Raw genomic sequence first — 21,014 nt, 5'->3', positions numbered from 1 at the left:
CCCACTGGCCAGCATAGTGGGTTAAGCAGAGACCTCTGTTATTCTCTTTCACCCCACACTGACTTGCAGACTGCCAGATTTCGACGTTTACATTGCAAATTCTCTAACGTAGGCATCCCCTCTTGTTTGCACAGCATGCAGCACAATTCAGAAATATTCTGTGTCACAACTACTATGGGCACATCAATAAGAGCTGTTGCAGATAATTATATTACATTTGAACTGACAGACTCCATAAATATTGACTGTTCATTCCTAAGTGCCTGTTTGTCATTTATTACTCTTTCACATGGTTATTTTCAATATAAGCCTGTATCAAGTATGACTAATACAGAAGATAAAGCCATTTAGCTATCAACCATTTTCCTTATTATCCAAAATGTTCATAATATCTGAAAATGTTATTGTAAGATAAGTTAAAAGAGTGTTCAGCTGAGGTTACATGTGATATAATTCTCACAAGGACTCTCTGTTTCAGATAAGAAGTACCACCAAACCCCATCTCCAGGTCCTATACATATCAGAGCTGGTTAGAAATTATTTTAGTAAGAAAGGTGATTTCTGATCTCTCAGTTCCACAGCAATATCCTGATTTTGCTCAAAAGAATTATTCAGATGTCCCTTGGAAAAATCTTGGTGGTTTGTGTTAGAATGATGTGGTTTGCTCTGGTGCTTTTTGGAAGCCGTGTTTTTATGGTTTCTGGACCATATCCTTTCTTGGGGATGTTCTCCCAGCTGGGCTGTGTCTCCCACAATATAAAACAAATTAATCTCTAGTATCAATATGATATTATTATTATTATTGACTGTATGTTTTTTTTTCTACTAGTCTGTTTTTAGCCAAAGCAGAAATACCTATTAAAGGAATATAATGAAGACAGCAACATTTCTAAAGAGATAAAATAAAAGATCTACAAAAAATTGGGAAAAACGTGAGATAGAAACAGCAAAGCAAAATACCACAGAGCACTGAGCAAGAGCATCTCACGGAGTTAGCAGGAAACTGCAAGAGCTTAGATCAGATATGAATTTGGCTGCTTGTCTGGAGAACATATTTCTCCAGAGTGTCATAGGATTTTTGTTTGATCCATACCAACCAAACTAGCAATGAGATGATGTTATTTTTTAAAAGTAGGTCCTGCTAACACATATTTTGCTAAGAATAGGTGCAGCCTGCAAACAAGCCAATGTTTCCTTAACCTTCCCAAGACATATCTGCCTGCTTGACCTGGTCTTCTCTTCTGCCAACATTTCCTCTTGCCTGTTCCTGGCCTTCTCATGAGCTCTACATTTATTATTCCAGAGGCAAGCTGTCCCTCTTGACTAAGAAAAATGACCCAGTGAAAGTAAGAATATAAAGAATCTTTCCAAAGGGAGATATCTAAAGATCCATGTACAAGCTTCCACCATCTCATGCCTTTGGTCTTCTTCCTAGTTATTGTGCTTTCCAAGTTTCCTTTATACCTCCACATTGCTCAAGTTCTCTTTCAGATCTCAAATGTGACTACCATGGTCATCCAAAAAATCACTTCAGGTCAGAGAGGAATACAGTGGCCTCAGCACCAGCCTGTTTTTCTAGTCTCTCTCCTGTTTGGCTTGCAACCTTTACCCTTTTCATACAGTATCTGATTACTGTATTGAGGGACTTGGATGAGTGTTGCTTGGCCCAGGGTCAAGGCTGGGGACCTGCATGCTGTTCTCTCTGGCTTCACATATGGCCTCAGGACACCTCCAAAGCCTTCAGGAAATTCAAGTCAGTTATTTGTGTTCCTCCCATCCTCTCCACTCTTTGGTTTACCAAAAATCGTAAAATCTTTCAGGTTAGAAAACACCTTTAAAATCATCCAGTCCAATCGCTAACCCAACACTGACAAGTCAACCACTAACCATGTCCCTGAGAACCTCATCTCTTATCCCTGCTCTAGACATTAGAATCCAGCACATTTCTGAATCAGAGTAATCAACTCTTGGTTTTCCTTAATTTTGAGAGTGACATTCTGCTCTGTAGCCTCTCCTTTGAGATTTACCTCTGGTTCACTATGTTTCATTTAGAAACAGCTCCAAATCTCTTTTTTTTCAGCTCAATGATCTTGAAGGCCTGAGTTCAGCAAATGCTTACAAATGCGTTGAGTCTCTATGTCTAGCGTCTAGTTTGGCAGAATACAAGAGGCAAGCTAGAGGAGGGGTTTGACCTGTACCTCATCCTATACCCTGAGTCTGTTAAGAGCCACCATACAGACAGTTTGCTGGGATAGGTAGTCTTTTGTTTTTATTATTATCCTTAAAAGCCCCACAAATATTCTCACTCAGAGTCTTGTGTTGAAATTCTGTGAAGCAAAATGCCAGAGTGTATTTAAAACCCATAAAGCTCGTCATTCCTATAGACACATGCTGTGGATGTGGCATCACAGGCTCTATAAAAGATGCTGTTACCTGCAGAAAGACCAGCTCAGCAGCATGGTGATTACCAAAGGTGGCTACCTGGAGAATTTATCTTCTTAAACATGACTGTGGAAAGAGAAGGTGGTGTCGAGATGACCTACCCCCCTAAACATGATGGCAAATGAGCTAATGGCATCACCAATGGCATAAACAGCAGAATTAAAAGCTCCCGTCATTACTACATCATTCTGAGCTATCTATGGAGGGCTGAGAAGGACTTCTGGTGACACAAAGGAGAGTCATTATTCAGAGCCTAATTATAACCAACAGACGTAGATTTTCCATGGCAGCCTCAGCCTGGTCAGAAAGCCCAACATGGTCCAGTACAACAAAGAAACAAACCATAAACATTTCCACTTCACCTCTCCGACTCACAGGCGTCTCTTGACGATGGACATCAATCAATGACTTTTTCCCATGGTGCTTCCTCACAGACCCGATGCTTCGCATGCTTTCCCTGTCTCCTTTGGAACAGGTTGTGACCATTGGGAATAATCAAACAAGCACAAGCAGAGAGGAGGGTGTTTGTCTTCGCAAGACAGGTGTTGGGCAAGTAACGGAGCCTGAGCTGTTCTCAAAGTGAACACGCACCCAAGGGCCAGGCTCAGTCTTCGGCTCCGAGTTCTGACTCATGAGGTAATCACAGCTTTATGGAAGAGGACAAATGCCCTTCCCAACACCACTCAGCACCTCCAAGGGATGGCAGCGAGTGGGACAAGTGCCAGTGAGTTCCACAGATCAGGTGTCACAGATGGACATGGGGACTGAGTCACTGACGGGAAAGATAGGAAGGGTGAAAGGAGAAGGCCAGAAAACCGAAACCAGAAAACCAAATAAAAGCTGAGAGTGGGTGTGGAAGGTGTGTATGAAACACGCCATTCCTCCTCATTTGGATTTCAAATTCATTTTGCTGCCAGTCAAAAGCATCCACTTTGCCACTCAGGTGGCAAAGTCTTTTACATCTGAGAGTTAATTTACAGGTGCTGCCTGCATTGCAAACTGGCTCCTGTAACCTCACCAAATGGGAGAACAGCTTGAAAATTTAGAGCTTCCTTCACGAAAATATGTATGTCACAGTTTTGTCAACATTCTGAAGAACTTGACCTGACCTCCACCAGTGATGAGGGACCCTCTGAAGGCAAGATCATCACTACTGACCACAGCAAACAGAGGCATCTTGGATCTAGTAAGGTTCTGGGAGCAAACGAGGACTACAGGCTATCCAGCAACACAAGCTGGGAGAAGGCTGAAGAGGCCTGGCAAAAACAAGGCTGCCAATGGGTCACTCTGTACAGGAAAACTGAGATGGACTGTAATTACAGTTGGAGTAGGTCCCCCAAGAGATCCAAGGCAGCCTGACACAGCTTGCAGGGAGGGGTTTCCTCCACTTCCACTTAAATCGTCTGTGTGTCTTGGTCGTAGTAAACCCCGAGGTAAATATAAAGGAGGGTGAGATGGGGCTTTAGCTGTCCCTGTTCCAGGGGATGGCAACAGATCTCTCAGATTACTATAAAACCAGGATAGATGGAATCTTTAGAGATCTGTTTCATCCCAGCTACCCCACAACCAGCCAGTTCTGTATCATCCATCCCTGACTGATCCCTTCCTAAAACCCCACAGCGTTAAGACTCTCCCCGGGTCATCTGTTCCAGTGCTTCACCCCGTTTGCAGCTGCAGGGCTTGTATTCATACAGTCACAGAATAGCTTAGGTTGGAAGGGACCTTCAAAGCTCATCCAGTTCAACCCCTGCCATGAGCAGGGACATCTTCACCAGCTCAGGTTGCTCAGAGCCCCATCCAGCCTGGCCTGGGATGTCTCCAAGGATGTGGCATCCACCACCTCTCTGGCCAACCTGGGCCAGTATTTTACCCACCTCATTGTCTCCTCGCAGGCATGCCCACCCTGGCGAGAAATACAAACACCCACCTTTGACGGTGACGAGCACGGAGCTGTAGGTCTGGCCTGCCAGGTTGGAGGCCGTGCACGTGTACAGCCCGTTGTCTGTCTGCTTGCAGAAGAGGATCTTCAGCACAAAGTTCTCCTGGTCATCCTCATAGATAACATGCCGCCGCCCTTCCAAAATGACCTCATTGTCCTTCTTCCACACGATCTCTGGCTTGGGCTCGCCCGTCACGTAGCAGCTCAGCTTGGCGTGCTTCCCCTCTGTCACGCTACACGTGCGTGTCAACGTCCCAAAAGTTGCGTTGCGGGCACCTTTGGTGGTAAATCCAGATGCCCTCTCATAATCCCTGGAGAAACCATAGCCAAAGCTGGACAACCCTTCCGAGTAAGAGTGGGCAGATGTTGAATCAAGACCTCCATGGGAGATGTCCATCTTCCTGATCTCCTCCCGCCTCTTTTGCAAGTGAGACAACAAGGATGCTGTCTTGCCGCAGCTGGTATCGAAATGGCTGCTGCTGCCCGGGTTGGAAGAGCCCTGCGCTTCCACCACCAGCGCGGCCGAAGCGCTGGCGGAGCCGATGGGATTCTCTGCTCGGCAGGTGTAGGTGCCGCTGTCCCCCAGCCGGGCACACTGGATGGTGAGAGCATTTGACTCCCCAGCAGACTGGATCTGGAAGCGACCAGCATCAGCCCGGTTCCTCAGGTGTCTCCCATCCTTCTCCCAGTTGACCGAGAGGGGAGGGCTGCCCTGAACTTTGCATTTGAACATGGCATCTTCTCCCAACGTTACTTTGATGGAGGAGGGTTTCTGGATGAAGTAGGGGGCTGACTCTGTTACTGTGGTCTCCTCTCCAACTTTGATGCTGACAGCTGCAAAAGCTTCCCCGATGGTGTTCTTGGCCCGGCAGATGTATTGTCCGCTGTCCTCCAGGCTCAGATCATAGATCGTTAGCCTATAGAGATCCCCATCTTCTGTGGTTTTAAACCTCCCTCCAGACTGGACTGGAAGTTTATCCTTTTCCCAGCTCACAACTGGGATGGGGTTTCCAATGATCTGGCAGCTCAGGGTGGCATCTTTCCCCACAGACACCATAAACGCCTTAGGCCGGGTCAAGAACCGGGGGACTCCGCTGAACGAGCTGTAATCCATCTTTGTTTCCTAAAGGGTGAGAAAAAAAAAATGTCAATAATGAGCAAATTAAAGGGTGCAGGCAAAGAATTGCTGCACTTCTATGGTATCAGGATGTTTGTCATCTAGAACAAGTTGGGGCACATTTTCATTGTCCTTCTCATTAGGAGTGAGAAGGCCTCGGAATATTTTAAGTCTTGCAGATTTCTTTGATTTGAGCTCAATAAAATGTGGATGGAGAAGGTAACTCACTTTCCACAGGAGTGCCTGGGTCAAATACATGTCTTTGTGCAGTTCATACAGAAAGAACATCACGGTCCCGCTCAGCTTTGGCACCAGGAAAGTGACTTGCACTAATGCTATATAACATATGGGCTAGTTCTGTAGCAATAGTGAAACAAATGGACATTTTAATTCTGGGAGATGTGTCTACCTATCAAGGTATCTCCTCCATCATACTCATGTCCTCTTCCTTTTCCTCTCTCTTTTTCTATCTCGTTGCTCTTGCTCTTTTCAGTTTTCCTGCCACATTGCCTTTTTTTCTGCCTTTTTTTTAAATTCTGCTTCTTCAATATGTTCCATCTCTTCCTCTTGCCCTCTCTGATTATTCTGTGTTCACACAGGCCTTATGGTAAACCTCTCTCCTGCAGGGACCAGCCTTTAGGAGAACACACAGATATGCCTGTCATATTATTGGTTATATTTCTCTTTATTCCCGGTTTCTCTTCAACACAACCACTGAGATACAGACACTTTGAGGGCAATGGTAGACAGTAAGTATCTACATCTTATTTACAGCTTCATCCAGAAGTTGTAGGGCCAGACACAGCTGCAATGGGAATCGGTTTGGGGTACATCTATGGTTTGGTGCACACACACCACGTATGCAGGACCACAAAGCCACATGAAGGAACCACCACGGGGAATTCACACATCAATCCAGATGGTGCCAAGCTTCTCCAAAAAAGCCCCATGTGGCTTAGGGCTTACAGGGAAAATGTCTCATCGTACGTTTATTGCCAGTTGCTCTCTGGGACAGTTGCACACCAGCCTGCAGCTGTTTGGTGACATGGACTAGCAAGGGGACAAGGCTCAGGCATTGTTGAAACTAAACCTCGTGGCAATTCTGGTGCCTTTGTGTCCCGAGAAAATCAAAACCAGTCAGAGGCACTAATCTTTATGGCCATGATCACTCATACACACAGCCCACCCGTCCCTGTGCAGATGGAGAGCAACGCAGAGGATACAACCATCGTCAGAGTCCCCCCAGAATCCATGTAACACACAAACTATTCTTAATTCTCCACTGCTCCTTACATGGACTCCTGGGTGTCCTTTCCCTTCTGCTAGATCTAATCCTCCGGGAAGCCCTTTTCCGTGAATTGGCTAGCATTTACTTTGATAAGTATAGAACAGCAAAAAGCCTGGTCTTGACCCCATTAACACCAGTAACCGTGCACCAGCTGACTCTCCCTGGGACCAGGATTAGACCTGCTGATAATGCTCTGTAAGGAAAGAAGCGTCCCAGCTCCAAGTCTCTCTGGAACTCCTACGAGAAGATTCGAGTGCACCGTTTCTCTCCGAGCTACTATAGACCTTATTGTGGCCTTTCCATACTTAAAATGAGCTGATAAGAAAGACGAGACAGACTTTTTCACAAGGCCTGTTGCAATAGGACAAGGGTGATGGTTTTAAATTAAAGGACAGGAGATTCAGGCTGGATATGAGGAAGATATTCTTGCCCCTGAGGGTGGTGAGAGCCTGTCCCAGGTTGGCCAGAGAGGTGATGGATGAACCATCCCTGGAGACATCCCAGGCCAGGCTGGACGGGGCTCTGAGCAACCTGAGCTGGTGAAGATGTCCCTGCTCATGGCAGGAGGGGCACTGGGGGAGCTTTGAAGGTTCTTTCCAACCCAAACAACCTCTGCTCAGTGGGACCGTGATGCTGCTCTCACATCTCTGCTTTTTCACATTAAAAATACCATGAAAAAACAAAATGACCATGGTGCTCTCTGTTGTAAGTAACTCGTAAAGGAAATAATAACCAGTAACCACAACAGAAATATTCTTCTTAATCCTACAGCAGTTTGGCTTCCTCACTGGCCACAAACCCACTCCCTCTCACGCTCAATGGCAGATGCTCACACAATCTCCCCCCACCTCCAGTAGAAATCACTAGGAGCTGGCCAAAAACCTGCTTTCATTTCTTGAGTCATCATTTTAATAGATGTTTTGTTATTCTCTTACATCCTCCTCCAGCTCCTGTTGCAGTGCATTAAGGTGCAAATCACTGATGGCACCAGGGAGTGGGGGTTGGATTGACCTGCTCTGTGACCTTGGGAAATCACATATTTTCCCTGCCTCTTGTCTCCTCTCCCATTTCTTCTTCATATCAACACAGGGATGGTCTCGCAAATAATTATATGCACAGTGTATATATGGCAGTGTACTTGCTGGAGAATGTGGCAAATCATGCATGAAAATTAATAACAGATTGCAATTTTTCTTTCCATTTACACTTCTGGGAATTGAAAGACACGAATTGACATAAAGCTAAATACTGGGAAAGTGGTGACACAAAAATACTAAATAGTATTTGTTATAATCATTATTATTATTGAAGATGGTACAGCTGAGATAACCTTCAGGCTTCATTTGGGCCACAGAACTAAGGCAAAAGCAAACATAGTCTTCTTTTTGTATTTAACAGGAAAAATAGACTATGTCCTGTCCTCTATCTCCCTTTCCAAATATATGAAACTCTTGAGAAGCAGTGAAAGACTTTTCCCTTTAGACAAAATTGATCCTTTCTAAACTAATTCAGTTTTGATTATTTTTGTTTCCTGGTATCAACCAAATTTCATTATTGCAAAAAAAATCCTTAGAAATTAAATAACATTTTTTCAAAGCTTAAAGCTGAAAAAAAAATAATGGGGAAAAATAATTCTTAGTAAACACTGAGAGTGCAAGGATTAATTGACTTGCAACCATTAGTGCTGAGACCAACTGTCTTTCTGTAGAGTGGTCACCTTCAAAACTAGTTGCGGTGAATATACAGAACTGTTTTTCTCTTGGTCTCAAGCTGGTCTAGAAATCTGTGAACTAGTTTGCACTTTAGTCTCTCTTACCACCTTCATCCTCTGTCCTCACTCGAGCTTTAAAATCCATTTTCCATGAACACTTGCAAAGCTGCGAGTAGAGAAGCTGCATGAATGCTTAGAAGATGCAGACAGGAGCCTTGGGCTTGAGCCAAAGTACATTGAAGTCAGTGGAAATTTCCACTGAAGTCAATTCATTGACAATGAGTCTTTTGCTAATTTAGGAAGGACCATTTCAATGTTCAGGGGGGAATGTTGGGATTCAAGTTCATCTCTGGAGAATCCAGCAGTAACATTCACTACATTAACTAAGAATTAACAATCAAAACACAGGCTCGGAGCTCTTGCCCTAATCTTTCCCAGTCTTTAACTTGAATGCTGCACAGTGTCATCGAAGCACTGGGATCCGTCTCCAGAAGACACTGCCATGTCTCATCCTTCCTAGATCCTTAGTTGTTTCTGACAGGTGTGTTACTGAATCATTTCCAGCTTCAAATCCATAGCATCAAAAAGAGCAGAAAATAAACTTGCTTCACTTCTCCTTGAGGTGAGATCTACATAATATGGAGAAGAGTCTGGAGCGCATAGATGGCTACAGACACAAGAGGTGTCTCCTTGGTTGCCAGGCAGTGATCCTTCAGCAAATGGTGGCTTCCCTCAAACCTCATGTTTGCTGTTTTCATAGAATCATAGAATAGTTTGGGTTGGAAGGGGCCTTCAAAGCTCATCCAGTGCCCTCCCTGCCATGAGCAGGGACATCTTCAGCAGCTCAGGTTGCTCAGAGCCCCGTCCAGCCTGGCCTGGGATGTCTCCAGGGATGGTTCAGCCACCACCTCTCTGGGCAACCTGGGCCAGGCTCTCACCACCCTCATCATCAAAAATTTCTTCCTCATGTCCAGCCTGAATCTCCTTTAGTTTAAAACCACCACCCCTTGTCCTATCACAACAGGCCCTGCTAAAAAGTCTGTCCCCATCTGTCTTATAGGCCCCTTTTAAGTTTTCCTCACCTAGTCCACAGGAGATGCACCCAAGTCTGGAGGAGATCTCTCCTCCGTGGGACATGGTGGGCACTCTCAAAGCCTGGCTCTTACAAAGGTGAGAGCAGGAATGCCGCTCACTTCTTAAAGCTCTTGTGCATCCTCCTTCCCTGCCCTCCGGTGCCAAACAACACCCAAATGAGCCCCAGCTGCTCACTAGCACCTCTGATAGCCAAGAACAATTAAAACACAGGGAAACTGATACATCGGGGGCCTGTCAGTTTTGCTCCTGGACCAAACCGGTGCAGAAAATCCATCCAAGATGCTTCTTTCTGGTGATCATAGACTCAAGGTCCAGTCTTCCTCTGCCATTGCTCCCAAACACTCACCTTCTGTTTGCAACTCACTTCTCTCCATCAGGTACAAGCCACTGTCCCCACAGATCTCCTGGTGCAAGGTGAGGACCCCATGTCCCATGCTGTGATCTTATAGCACACCTCGTCTATACCAGCTTTCACCACATGCCCTCACACCCAACGCTTCTTATGCCATTATGCCAGAAGAAAATCCAAGGATTAGTGAAAACAGCGTGTCCTCATCAGTATTATTTTAATTTCTAACATGGTAGGAAAATAAAATGGGGTTTATTCCTTCCTCTGCCACTGGCTTACATTTATCATAATAAGAAAGTTATTCAAACTCTTGTATCTTTGATCCCTGTCTGAAAAACGGGGTGAAAACCTTGCCTTAGAGACACTGAAAGTATGAAATCCAGCAACACGCATGAAATCCTAACCTGTGGCAAGAATGAAGCTGTAATAAGTATCTCACAAACACATCAAACAATTCAGGTGGGCTGCACTAGATAAACTACACTTTATAAGTTTAAATAGAATAAAATGCATCACATTAGATTAGGCTGATGAATAGATTAGGACTAACAGGGAGAGGATAGCCTTGTGGACATACAGAAAGGACAAGATTTAATATTTTTACAGTGTAACTTTTAATCAATTTGGTAAATGACTGCACTAATTCAGATTCTTTATATGTACATTCAAACTTTAAAAAGAAAAAAGAAATAGTAACTCTGCAATGCCAGGACAGCTCCCTTGGAAGCAACAGGACTGACAACAAAGCATGAATAAACTTTGTCAATGCAAATGCCCTTTCCAATTAATCCCAGACATTTACCAGTGTCATATTTCTCCTTATAATCCCTCTGTGATTAATCATTTGCAGTAGAGATCACATTCCCATCTGGGTATTTCTGAGCACGCCAAAGGCAAAGTAGCAGTCTTTGTAATTCCGCTTATGTCTTTATTCATTCACATTTTCGCTGTTTTATGTGTGGGGGAAAGAGGCACAAGTGTCACGGCAAATAAATCAAAACATTGGTCAGGAACCAACACACAGTCAAGGCCTCCAACCCCCTACAGTCCTCAACACCTTCATTCTCTGCTCTACACCTGCCTCCCCATGGACAAGAGAGCAAGTCCCTTGGCAACGAGAACAACCACAGATCACTCCAGTTCCTGCTGGAGTAGTCTGAGGTGATGCTCATCAGGAGACTCATCAGGAGATGCAAAATCCTGATGGAGAGTCCTGAGGATGGTGCCATCACTCTCTTGATCTCCTGTGATGATTCGCCGTGCTCTGCTGGCTGATGGGTTGGTTTCATGTTGCTTCATCAATGTTGAGCTGCATCTGGAAAGCCTTCAACAACCTCTGAGAAGACAGAGGTCCCACACCATGGCATATCGCCCCTCAAGCAGTCATCAGCCTGTGATGATCATAGCTCGGGTTGAACGGACCCTCAAAGCTCACCCATTGCCACCCCTGCCATGAGCAGGGACATCTTCCCCAGCTCAGGTTGCTCAGAGCCCCGTCCAGCCTGGCCTGGGATGTCTCCAGGGATGGTTCATCCACCACCTCTCTGGCCAACCTGGGCCAGGCTCTCACCACCCTCAGGGGCAACAATTCCTTCCTCATGTTTGGCCTGAACCTCCCTCCTTTAGTTTAAAACCATCACCCCTTGTCCTATCATAACAGGCCCTGCTAAAAAGTCTGTCCCCATCTTTCTCATCGGCTCCTTTTAAGTACAGAAAGGCCACAATAAGGTCTCCCCGGAGCTTCTCTTCCCCGTCTGAACACCCCAACTCTCTCAGCCTGTCCTCCCAGCAGAGCTGTTCCAGCCTCGGATCATTTCTGTGGCTCCTCTGGCCCCTCTCCAACAGGTCCATGTCTGTCCTGTGGTGCTCCATGATGCTCTTTGGCATGAGTCAGGACAGGGGTGGCAGGATGTTCTCTGTTCAAGCCTTTCATCCAGTCATTAAAAGGAGAATCTTGTCCACCATGACTCTGGGCAAAGAGCAACATACTATCCATCTTGTAAATAATTTCCAAGACAGATGTGGCCACAAGTAACACATCTGCATAACCAGAGACTTTGAGGATGCAAAGCCCAGGTGAGGACAGGCACCTGAACCTAAGGCCACTGAAGTCCAAATACAGATCAGGAACACAGAGGTTATCATGACACCACATTTAGACCCATCATGTGACTGCTTGCTCATTTTCTCAATCCTCTTTTACCCTTTCTTTGCCCAAACTGTTGATTTGGGGTCTTTTTGTTGCCTTTATAGCTCGTGTTTCTGGATTCTCTTCACAAAACCCACTGTTAAGCCTTGCACTCCTGATGAGAAAGGCAAGATCCACAGGGAACCTCTTGCCTCTGGGTCCTGAGCTTTCACAGAATACCAATAAAACAGAAGCTCCAGATAAAAATCAAGACAGCATTGGTATTACTGCAGTTTACATGACCTATCTGCATGCTTTATCCCATTTAAAAACATCAGGAAGCAGAATCGGTGGGCGGTAAGGGAAGTTGATGGATCATCAAATGGAAAGTGCAGATTTCCTTTGATATTTGAAGTTCTGCTGAGGGAAACCAGCAGTATTACCAGCTGCCCTGTTACTCCTAACAACCTCCCAGGGAATGGACAACTTTGACACAGCAGAAGTATTCAGTGTCAGCTGCAAGCTCAGTGACATCAAATGGGCATGGGTGGGCTCCTAGAAGTCATCACAGTGTGCTTTACGGGTGAAATGCACACCAGCACACCCAGTTCTACATCCCCATTACGTCTCTAAATCAGGGGTAAGCAGAGATTTGCGCCGATGCACTAATCCGAGGCGGCAAAATTTATCTGACGCCGGTTTCATCAGAGCAGGACTCAGAGCTGGACTCGGAGCTTAGCTTGGGCTGCTCTAAATTCCACTTCAGTGAGGGACAACGGATTCTGGCATGTCCAAAGGTCATTTGATGAGCAGATGGACGAGGTTTCTGTGCTGGTTTGGGGGATCAGTCTCCCTGCACTGTAGGAGATGTCAGACACGGTGAAAGCCGTGTACCTAAAATAAACTAAGCCTATTGCAATGAGGTTCTAGCTCAATTCAGAATAAGTCTATTTGCATTCCCTGCCATCTACGACCTCCATAGTAAGCCAAAGTCCATGAGAGACATGTAGGGAAACATCACAGCAGGTCAGTGGCTAACATAGTGTTAAACCTGAGCAACCCTCAGCAAAGAGATGGGTAAGCTCAAGGCAGGACAATCTTGTATTTCTGACCTTCAGGGCAGGACTAAATATGCAGCAACTGCCTAGGAAGGGACTTGCATCACCTTATCCTCCTGGTATTCATAATTCATCAATAGTCTGAATATTTCTGATGAATGGTAGCGAACAACAGTCAAAGAAACCACTAGAAATTTCCAACAAGAAACAAGAACAAATCGCATGTCTCGAGCACGCAAGCGAGCAAGGCAGTCAGATCACCTTCCAGCCACATATGTAAGCATACACTTAATGTAAAACAAGGAAGATTGAAGCCACTTAGATGATTTATGTGGTTAAAGCACATATTATCTTTCCTCTTTGATACAGAGACAAACCTACTGCTCATAAAGCTCAGCCCTCTTTTAACCATAAATTTCCATCAGTAGCTTCAAAAAGTTCCATGCAAGGAAGGAACTTGGTCCTACTTGGCCTTTCCTACACTATAGGGGGTTCACTTCAGATTCCCCCTTTATTGGAACTACGAAACAAGCCCAGACACTTCCAGAGGACTAAAGCTGCTCAGATCACCCCCTCTGCTAATCCAGACTCCAATAGCAGCATCTTTTCCTTCTATTTTTCTGAGTCTAAATGTGCCCAGGCTGCTCTGACAATGTGCAATAAAAAGGCTGCAGTACAAGGGAGGTCTCAGGCACACAGCGATACTTATTCTTGTTCCATAGGGGTGAGAAAGCAGGAGAAAAATGGAGCGAAAAGATGAAAATTCTGGGTTTGCCACCCTGGGGACAGAAAAGGTAAGATGTAAATTCTAGCAATTTAATGATAAATTTCACCCAAGTGGATTTTGCTTCGCCCACAGCCCCTGGAAAGAAGCAGCTGTGATGGAATTGGACCTGTAGGTGCATCCCAGTGTCTGCTCGGATGACAACGATTGACACCTTGAACCAGGTGACACTTAAAAGTTCAGCAAAAAAGTGGATTCACACCGATTTATCTTACTTTATTGGTCTCGTGCTTTAGAAGGCAGGACTTCTATACATCTGAACTCGGCAACATAAGGCACAGCTGCGCTAATGCACGTGTCCTCTCCGCATGTATAAAAACATACACTTTTCTCTCCATTGCACGAATAAAACCAGCACTGAACCTAATAACCCCCATGGTTAAATCCTTTGCATCAACAGAAAACAATAAGCTCGCTGATATTAAGCTATAAACACCACCTCCAGTTTTAGCACATGTGATTTCCTACGCGAAGGAGTTGCAGGATCACAACTCCCACAGGGACAAAGAATTCCCTTCGGTGACAATTAGCAGCGAGGCTCCAGCCTGAGCCCTTGTATTTTAACAAGTGGATGTCATTGTCATTACAGCCACTCCACCCCATTGAGCTGTAGGGCCCAAAATAGCCTCAGCTGTCGAGCTCCATCTCTCTCCATCTCTCATCAGAGCCATTTGTAGAAATGTGAGGAGGGTGGGGGGTTGCGGTGTGAATCAGTATTGACGCCGGAGAGAAGCTCAGAGGGGTGGAAAAAAGCCCGTGCTAAAGGGAAAGGCAGCACTGAGATTATGCCCTGGAAATAAAACTGTTGAAAACATTCCTTTCTGCCACGTCCAGGTTTTTCATGCACACTGCTACCTCCAATTCGAGGACAAAATATATCAGGTAGAATGAACAGCTTTAAACATGATTTTCCCTTCTTTTCTCCGCTCCTCTGGAGGTTGATCTTTCCTCTTTTTGCCAGAAGCAATTAAGCAAAGCAATCCGCATTTGGTTCAGACCAGAAGAAGGATGGATTTACTACCTGTACCTCCAGCTCCAAATACATTTCATAAAAAAAAGACATACGCCAGCACGACGTGAAAATAACCTCACCCCTCCCTCAGCTACAAAACAACATTCTCCACTTTCTGCTGGACACCTGTGTCCCCAGGTCCACTCTTTAGACGAGGGTTTAGGTCTTACCTGGAGCCTTGTCAGAGTCTCAGGAGAAACAAAGCTCTGGGCAGGGTAAGAAAAAGTCGATTCCTACTGAGATGACAAAAGAAGGAAAGGGGAGAAGGGGAACAGAGGACATGGGGAGACCATGTTGGTTGTGGATCCCCCGTCTCTTCCCCCTTCAGGAAAATAAAACAGAAACCCCAGCGATGGCAGGGACGCGCAGCAGAAGGTCCCCCCGAGTCCCCCGGTGGTGGCTTTGCTGCTGGGGGTTAGGCTGTGCCGTCCCACCCCTCTTCTGGGTTGTCCTCCTCCAGTCAAATTGCTGACGTGCTTTGCTTTCCCTCCACAGCCCAGCTCCAAAATAGCTCCGGGTGTCATTTACCGGGGAGATTAAGTTTCCTGAGAGAGACAGAGACGAAAGGGCATCGTTTGAGGGACTCGCTGAGATGGTCCAGCGAGGGGGTGGGGGGCAAAAGCCATCAGAGATGTGTGGTTTTGGTGGTGTGGGGGACAGACCGTGGCGACAGGGTGGGTTAGAACTGCTCCTCAAGAGCCCGTCCCAAAGCCAAGCGATAAATGTGACGCGGGGACTGGGGAACAGGCAGCTGCCAACTTATCAGCGCTGCACACCAGCCAGGAATTCTTTTCCAAAGGCATCAGATCAATAGTAGGTTTATTTATAACCACCCAGGCAAGAGTCGTTACAATGGTGAATAAACGGCAAGTTAATAAACCTAAGCGTATCTCTCCATTTCTTAACCTAAGCTTATCTCTCCCTGCCTTTTCGCCACAGGAAAGCGTCTGCAAAAACAGCACAAGTTGCATAAACATTGCACCTTAGAGGCTCAAGATCATATTTTCTATGTTTACCAGTAAAATTGCTGCTTTTTAACAATTTCCTGAACACGGAGTTCACACCAACTCTTACAAGAAATCAAAGTATTTTACATTTAAAGTCATTTCTGTTAATGTTAGAGGAGCTAGAACAGAGCCCAGCAGGCTCCCCCACAACCACTTTCCCTCTGGGCTATCGGGAGTGAACTACGACATACACTTATTTTTGGCAATAAACAAAGCAGATAACGTGCTGCACAGTCTGAGGACTTGGGCCAGCTGGAGATACAACAGTGATTGAAGAGTCAGAGGGACCAAAGACAGAGAACCATGGTAGCTGCAGCGTCCTGTCATCAGGACACAGGAACGGCTGTTTCTGCCTTACACACAGTTAGAATATCAACTCTTGAAGCTTCTAAGTCTTGTATTGGGTTCACAGGGCTATTGAAAACTAAAACATGGAGGACATCCAGCATGACCTGAGTGCAAATGGGATGTCCTTGAAAGAAGAGCTCAAGGAGAAGGTGACAAGGAAGAAAAGCAATAAGATCAGGAGGACTCCATGAACTTAATGCAATGGGATGACCAAGAACAAGGATGCTGGACAGCAGGAGACACTGAAGCTGTTCTTGGGCTGGTGTCCCTATAGGGAAGAAGCTGGACGTTGGTTTTCTCTAGGAGGAGATCATGCTGGAGCGAGTTGAGAGAAGAGAACGGAGTTGGGGAAGGGGCTGGAGCACAAGTGTGAGGGGAGCGGCTGAGGGACCTGGGGGCTTCATCGTTCTTCATCAGTTACCTACAAAGAATGGGAAATGCAAAAATTTTGGGATTTGGGATGGAAGCGAAGGGAAAAGGGAATCACAAACCAGCCGAATTCATGTATCAGCCACAAAATGCTTGACTTGCAACCAGTAACATGCACAAACATCGACGTTCTAACTACAGGGATACTCAGCTTATGCTCCATCTATTACCAGTTGAAAACCCAGCCCACGCGACCTGCCGAACTGGCACCGCGTATAGAATCATATAATAACTTTGGTTGGAAGAGAACCTTAAGTTCGTTGAGTCCAACCATCACCTAAATCTGGAGTATCTATGTGTCATCAAGAGGTATCTCAATGCATATGAAGTTCATACAGCGCTGGCTGTTATACATGGAACCGAAGGGATGCTCAAAAACATCTAAAAAGCAGATTAAATACCAAAAAAAAAGGCAAAAGTTCAAAATGTATCAGCAATACATTGAATTATTTTGACTGCCTAAACCTACCTGCTGTGTGCGTGTAGACACACTGTGCAATTCCAGAATCCAGGGTTTCCATCCACCTAAATTTACCTAAATTCTTCTCATCATTGATTTGTAAATCATGTTGGCTTCCAGTGTCTTTTAGTACCTTCAGCAGAACCTTCTGTTCCTTCTCGTAGCTTCTAAGCTGCCAACAAAACCGTGTGTGACAACCCTGAAGCACTCCCCCCATCCTCAGCAGAACAAAGGACCTTGTTATGCCTTAAACGTCTGGTTTTTGTTACTTTGGAAGGAAGAGATAGATGACACCTCATCTTATCTTTCCCAAAGTTTTATGGCCATGAAGGCAAGACGCCTTGGAATATAAGGACAATTAACAGTGTTGCTGTGAAAGGCCTCGTGGCCTAATTGGGATGGTAGAGATGAACCATCTATCGGACAACCAACTACCAGAAGAAACCACGAACCAACAGCTACCCCTGACGTGCAAGACAACTCACTTCTGGTCGATACCATGAACTTTCCCCTAGTTTGAAGATCCCAGACCCATTTCCAGAAGAGTCTTCCTAATGAGCATGAAGAGCGAGCAGAGGGAGGAGACGAACCACCTTCTCCTATCTCACATGTAAATGAACTGGGTTATAAAACAACCTCACGTATGATATGGTGTGTACATCTTCAACGCGTCCCCAACTCCAGTGGTCATCGCAGGACCAATGTACCTGTGGAGTGGTGACATCTTACTGTCCCTCTCTCTCTCTCTCCCTTTCTCTTTCTGATATCTTAGTTTTCCTCTTCTCTCTCTCTCTTCCTTTTTCTTAAACATAGAAAGTAATACCGTTGTAAGTTCTGCTGCTAAAGTCTTGTTAAGTTTTGTATTATAGTTACTAATTGTTGCCAATCCATTGTTTGTAGAACTATTTTTGCTGCCTATGTATCGATAAGTTTTGTGATATTATAACATACTTTTGCCAAGTCACTAATTGCTGTAATTTGTACACCACCATGTGCTTTTAGTAAATTCATCATTGGACCCCCGGAGTGATTGTCTGTCATTCACTTCGCATTGACACACAGAATTACCCGGAGTTAACTCACACCCGATCTCATCTGTTGATCAGGGCGGGTGTTGCGTTCAGAGTGAACTCACCCCTCACCCCATCTGTTGGGACGGGACACCGTGACACTTGGTAAATGGATTTAGTTGGAGAAATGTGCCCGATCCATCAAGACTTTCCCCTCCCAATAGCGCTGTGTGATGGGTTCAGCTCAGCGAAATTAAACACAGACCTTTGTTTTCAGCTATTCGATGCAATTCTACATTTTCACAAGTCGTGTCTATGTGTAACTTTGCATCCCGATGAAAAGATAATTCCCCGAGCGCAACAAATGCCAACCAAACGTGCCCCGTGTTCTCCCACAGAACTTACTGAAGCAACAAAACAAGTCTCGTAAAACATGAAGTTTAATTTTCGTAACTGTGTCAAAGCAGAACACATAATGTACCTTTTCAAGGCAGAATTACCCCAAACCCAACTCATCCCACGTGGAGAACAGCAGCTGATCAATAGCGTGAGTCGAACTAAACAAAACAAGAAGCTGTAACTATTTATTAGGGACAAACATCCAATACAGTTGATTATTTAAATAAAAGGAATGAAACCACATACATAAAATCAGTAAAAAATTACACTGGCCATGATTTATTACAGAATCCTCATATTGTTGTGACTCTCGTACATGTACGACAAACCGTATAATCTCTTTTGAACATTGTACCTTTTGTTCAGTGGAAACCACGTGTCCACGCACAATTTTTTAGGCTACATGAGGCATCCCTGTGTTGCACAGAAAATAACTACCAGAAAAAAGGGAAAAACAGATGAAATACGCAAGTCTGGGGGTCCCAAGGCCCTGAAATACCCAAGTCCACCCCAAAGAGATCTGTGAAGTATCATTCAGAATCCTCAATATTTCACTAACAATGTAAAATTTGCTGTTTTAAGTAAATGAGCTTGACTGACAAACATGTAAGAGAGACACTTCAGACACCGAATAGTATATTAAAATATAGACACTATCAATCTTTTTATATCTGGCATAAAAAATAGAAGGAAACTTATTTTTCCCATATATATAGTGGAAATAGCCTAATTCTGAAAAACCTATGCTCATTAAGTGAGTGCTGTGCATAAGCAAGTTTTCAATTGGTTTTATTTTATAGAGTAAAAAAATGTAAAGCAATCTCTGTCTGGCAACAATTTTAAGTTGACTCTGATTTATTCCTCCTCTCTAACAAGCTTTTCACATATAATACGCAAATATTTTCTTTATTCAAGCTCAGTTGGCAAACAAGCAAAAAGGATTTCAGGCAGAAAGGGACCTGGGGAGACTAATGGACAGGAAGCTCAACATGAGCCAACAGTGTGCCCAGGTGGCCAAGAAGGCCAATGGTGTCCTGTCCTGTATCCAAACCAGCGTGGTCAGCAGGACAAGGGCAGTGATCCTTCCCCTGTGCTCTGCATTGGGGAGGCCACACCTGGAGTGTTGTGTTCAGTTCTGGGCCCCTCAGGTCAGGAAAGAGATTGAAGTGCTGGAGCGGGTCCAGAGAAGAGCAACAAGACTGGGGAAGGGACTTGAACACAAGAACCATGGGGAGAGGCTGAGGGAGCTGGGCTTGTTTAGTCTGGAGAAGAGGAGGCTTAGAGCTGAGCTCAGCACTCTCTAGAACGACCTGAAGGGCAGTTGTAGCCAGGTGGGGATTGGTCTCTTCTCCCAGGCATCAGCAATAGGACAAGGGGCCATGGGCTTCAACTCTGCCAGGGGAAATTTAGGCTGGAGATGAGAAAGCAATTCTTTGCAGAGAGAGTGTGGTCAGGCATTGGAATGGCTGCCCAGGGAGGTGCTGGACTCACCGTCCTGGAGGTTTTTAAACTGAGATTGGACATGGCACTTAGTGCCGTGATCTAGTCAATGGACTGGAGTTGGACCAAGGGTTGGACTTGATGATCTCTGAGGTCTTTTCCAACCCAGTCCATTCTGTGATTCTGTGATTTATATCTCTAGTTCCTAATTTTTATTAAACTTGCTCCTAACCTGATACTTTTTCAATCTATAACAGCACAGACTACACGCATACATTAAGTGTATTTACTTTTGCACCTTTGATTACAGTATTGCTAATGAAGGAAAATAAGGACCTTCCGTTCTATATGACTGATGAAGTTGATTGGCAAAGTTATTAAAAAATTAATGAGAAAACAATGGCTACTAAGAAATGCTTGATTTTGATATTATGTTCTACAAAACAAATTGGTGACCGAGATGGATAAACCGCACAGGAAATAAATCACGGTCTGTGGTTAAGGCTCTATTTCCATCCAAGCAGATCAGGATAAAACAAGGTGCAATATTCTCAGAAACCCACAAATTCAGTTCAACCCAAGTTTCTGCATTAGGCACATTCCTCGGCTTTAAAAGAAAGCAAAATGATCCTGCTAATTCTAAGTTACCAGCGTAGCGCAAAACCTTATTAAAAAGGTTGGGAACGTATCAATCCGGTGTTTGATAATAAATGTTCAAGGTGAACTACTAAGCTTGAATTTACAGAGTTGCCTCACTCAGGATATCACAGCAAAGCCACAAAGGCAAATCAAGACACAAATGTGTTAAAAGCTGCCGGGTTCCATGGAATCAGGACCAGTTGCAAATGCACTCATTGAAAAATAATAATGAATTAATAAATTCCAAAGAGAACCGCTCTCTTGTTCACAGTTGTTCAGTATTCCCTATTCTTCTTCAATATTAATAATATAATAATGCAACCTAATAATATAATCTAGAATGGTGAAGCGTTAAACAA

At 44.8% G+C, this 21,014-nt stretch overlaps 2 protein-coding genes across 23 annotated transcripts in view; both read right to left on the bottom strand.

The window, feature by feature from the left end:
* OBSCN (obscurin, cytoskeletal calmodulin and titin-interacting RhoGEF) overlaps positions 1-15,406 on the bottom strand; it is a 201,708-nt gene extending 186,302 nt beyond the window's left edge. For 4 of the 22 annotated variants that reach the window (XM_065050234.1, XM_065050237.1, XM_065050235.1 and 1 more), the window contains exons 1-2: positions 15,094-15,402; positions 4,370-5,504 (exon numbers count right to left, since the gene is read on the bottom strand). In XM_065050234.1, coding sequence (XP_064906306.1) covers positions 4,370-5,495 — 1,126 coding nt within the window. In that variant the 5' untranslated portion in view covers positions 5,496-5,504; positions 15,094-15,402. Of the gene's footprint in view, positions 1-4,369; positions 5,505-15,093 lie in introns of all 22 variants that reach the window. The other 18 variants (XM_065050242.1, XM_065050243.1, XM_065050241.1 and 15 more) reach the window with 9 other exon arrangements.
* A 3,193-nt stretch (positions 15,407-18,599) lies between these two features.
* Positions 18,600-21,014, bottom strand: part of LOC102098914 (uncharacterized) — a 42,172-nt gene continuing 39,757 nt past the window's right edge. The window contains exon 10 of the mRNA XM_065050274.1: positions 18,600-19,968. Coding sequence (XP_064906346.1) covers positions 19,877-19,968 — 92 coding nt within the window. The 3' untranslated portion in view covers positions 18,600-19,876. The remainder of the gene's footprint in view (positions 19,969-21,014) is intronic.

The sequence above is a fragment of the Columba livia genome, chromosome 2, assembly GCF_036013475.1.
Source record: "Columba livia isolate bColLiv1 breed racing homer chromosome 2, bColLiv1.pat.W.v2, whole genome shotgun sequence".
NCBI lineage: Eukaryota > Metazoa > Chordata > Aves > Columbiformes > Columbidae > Columba > Columba livia.
The sequence above is the reverse complement of the archived record's forward strand: the minus strand, read 5'-3'. Positions and strand labels throughout refer to the sequence as shown.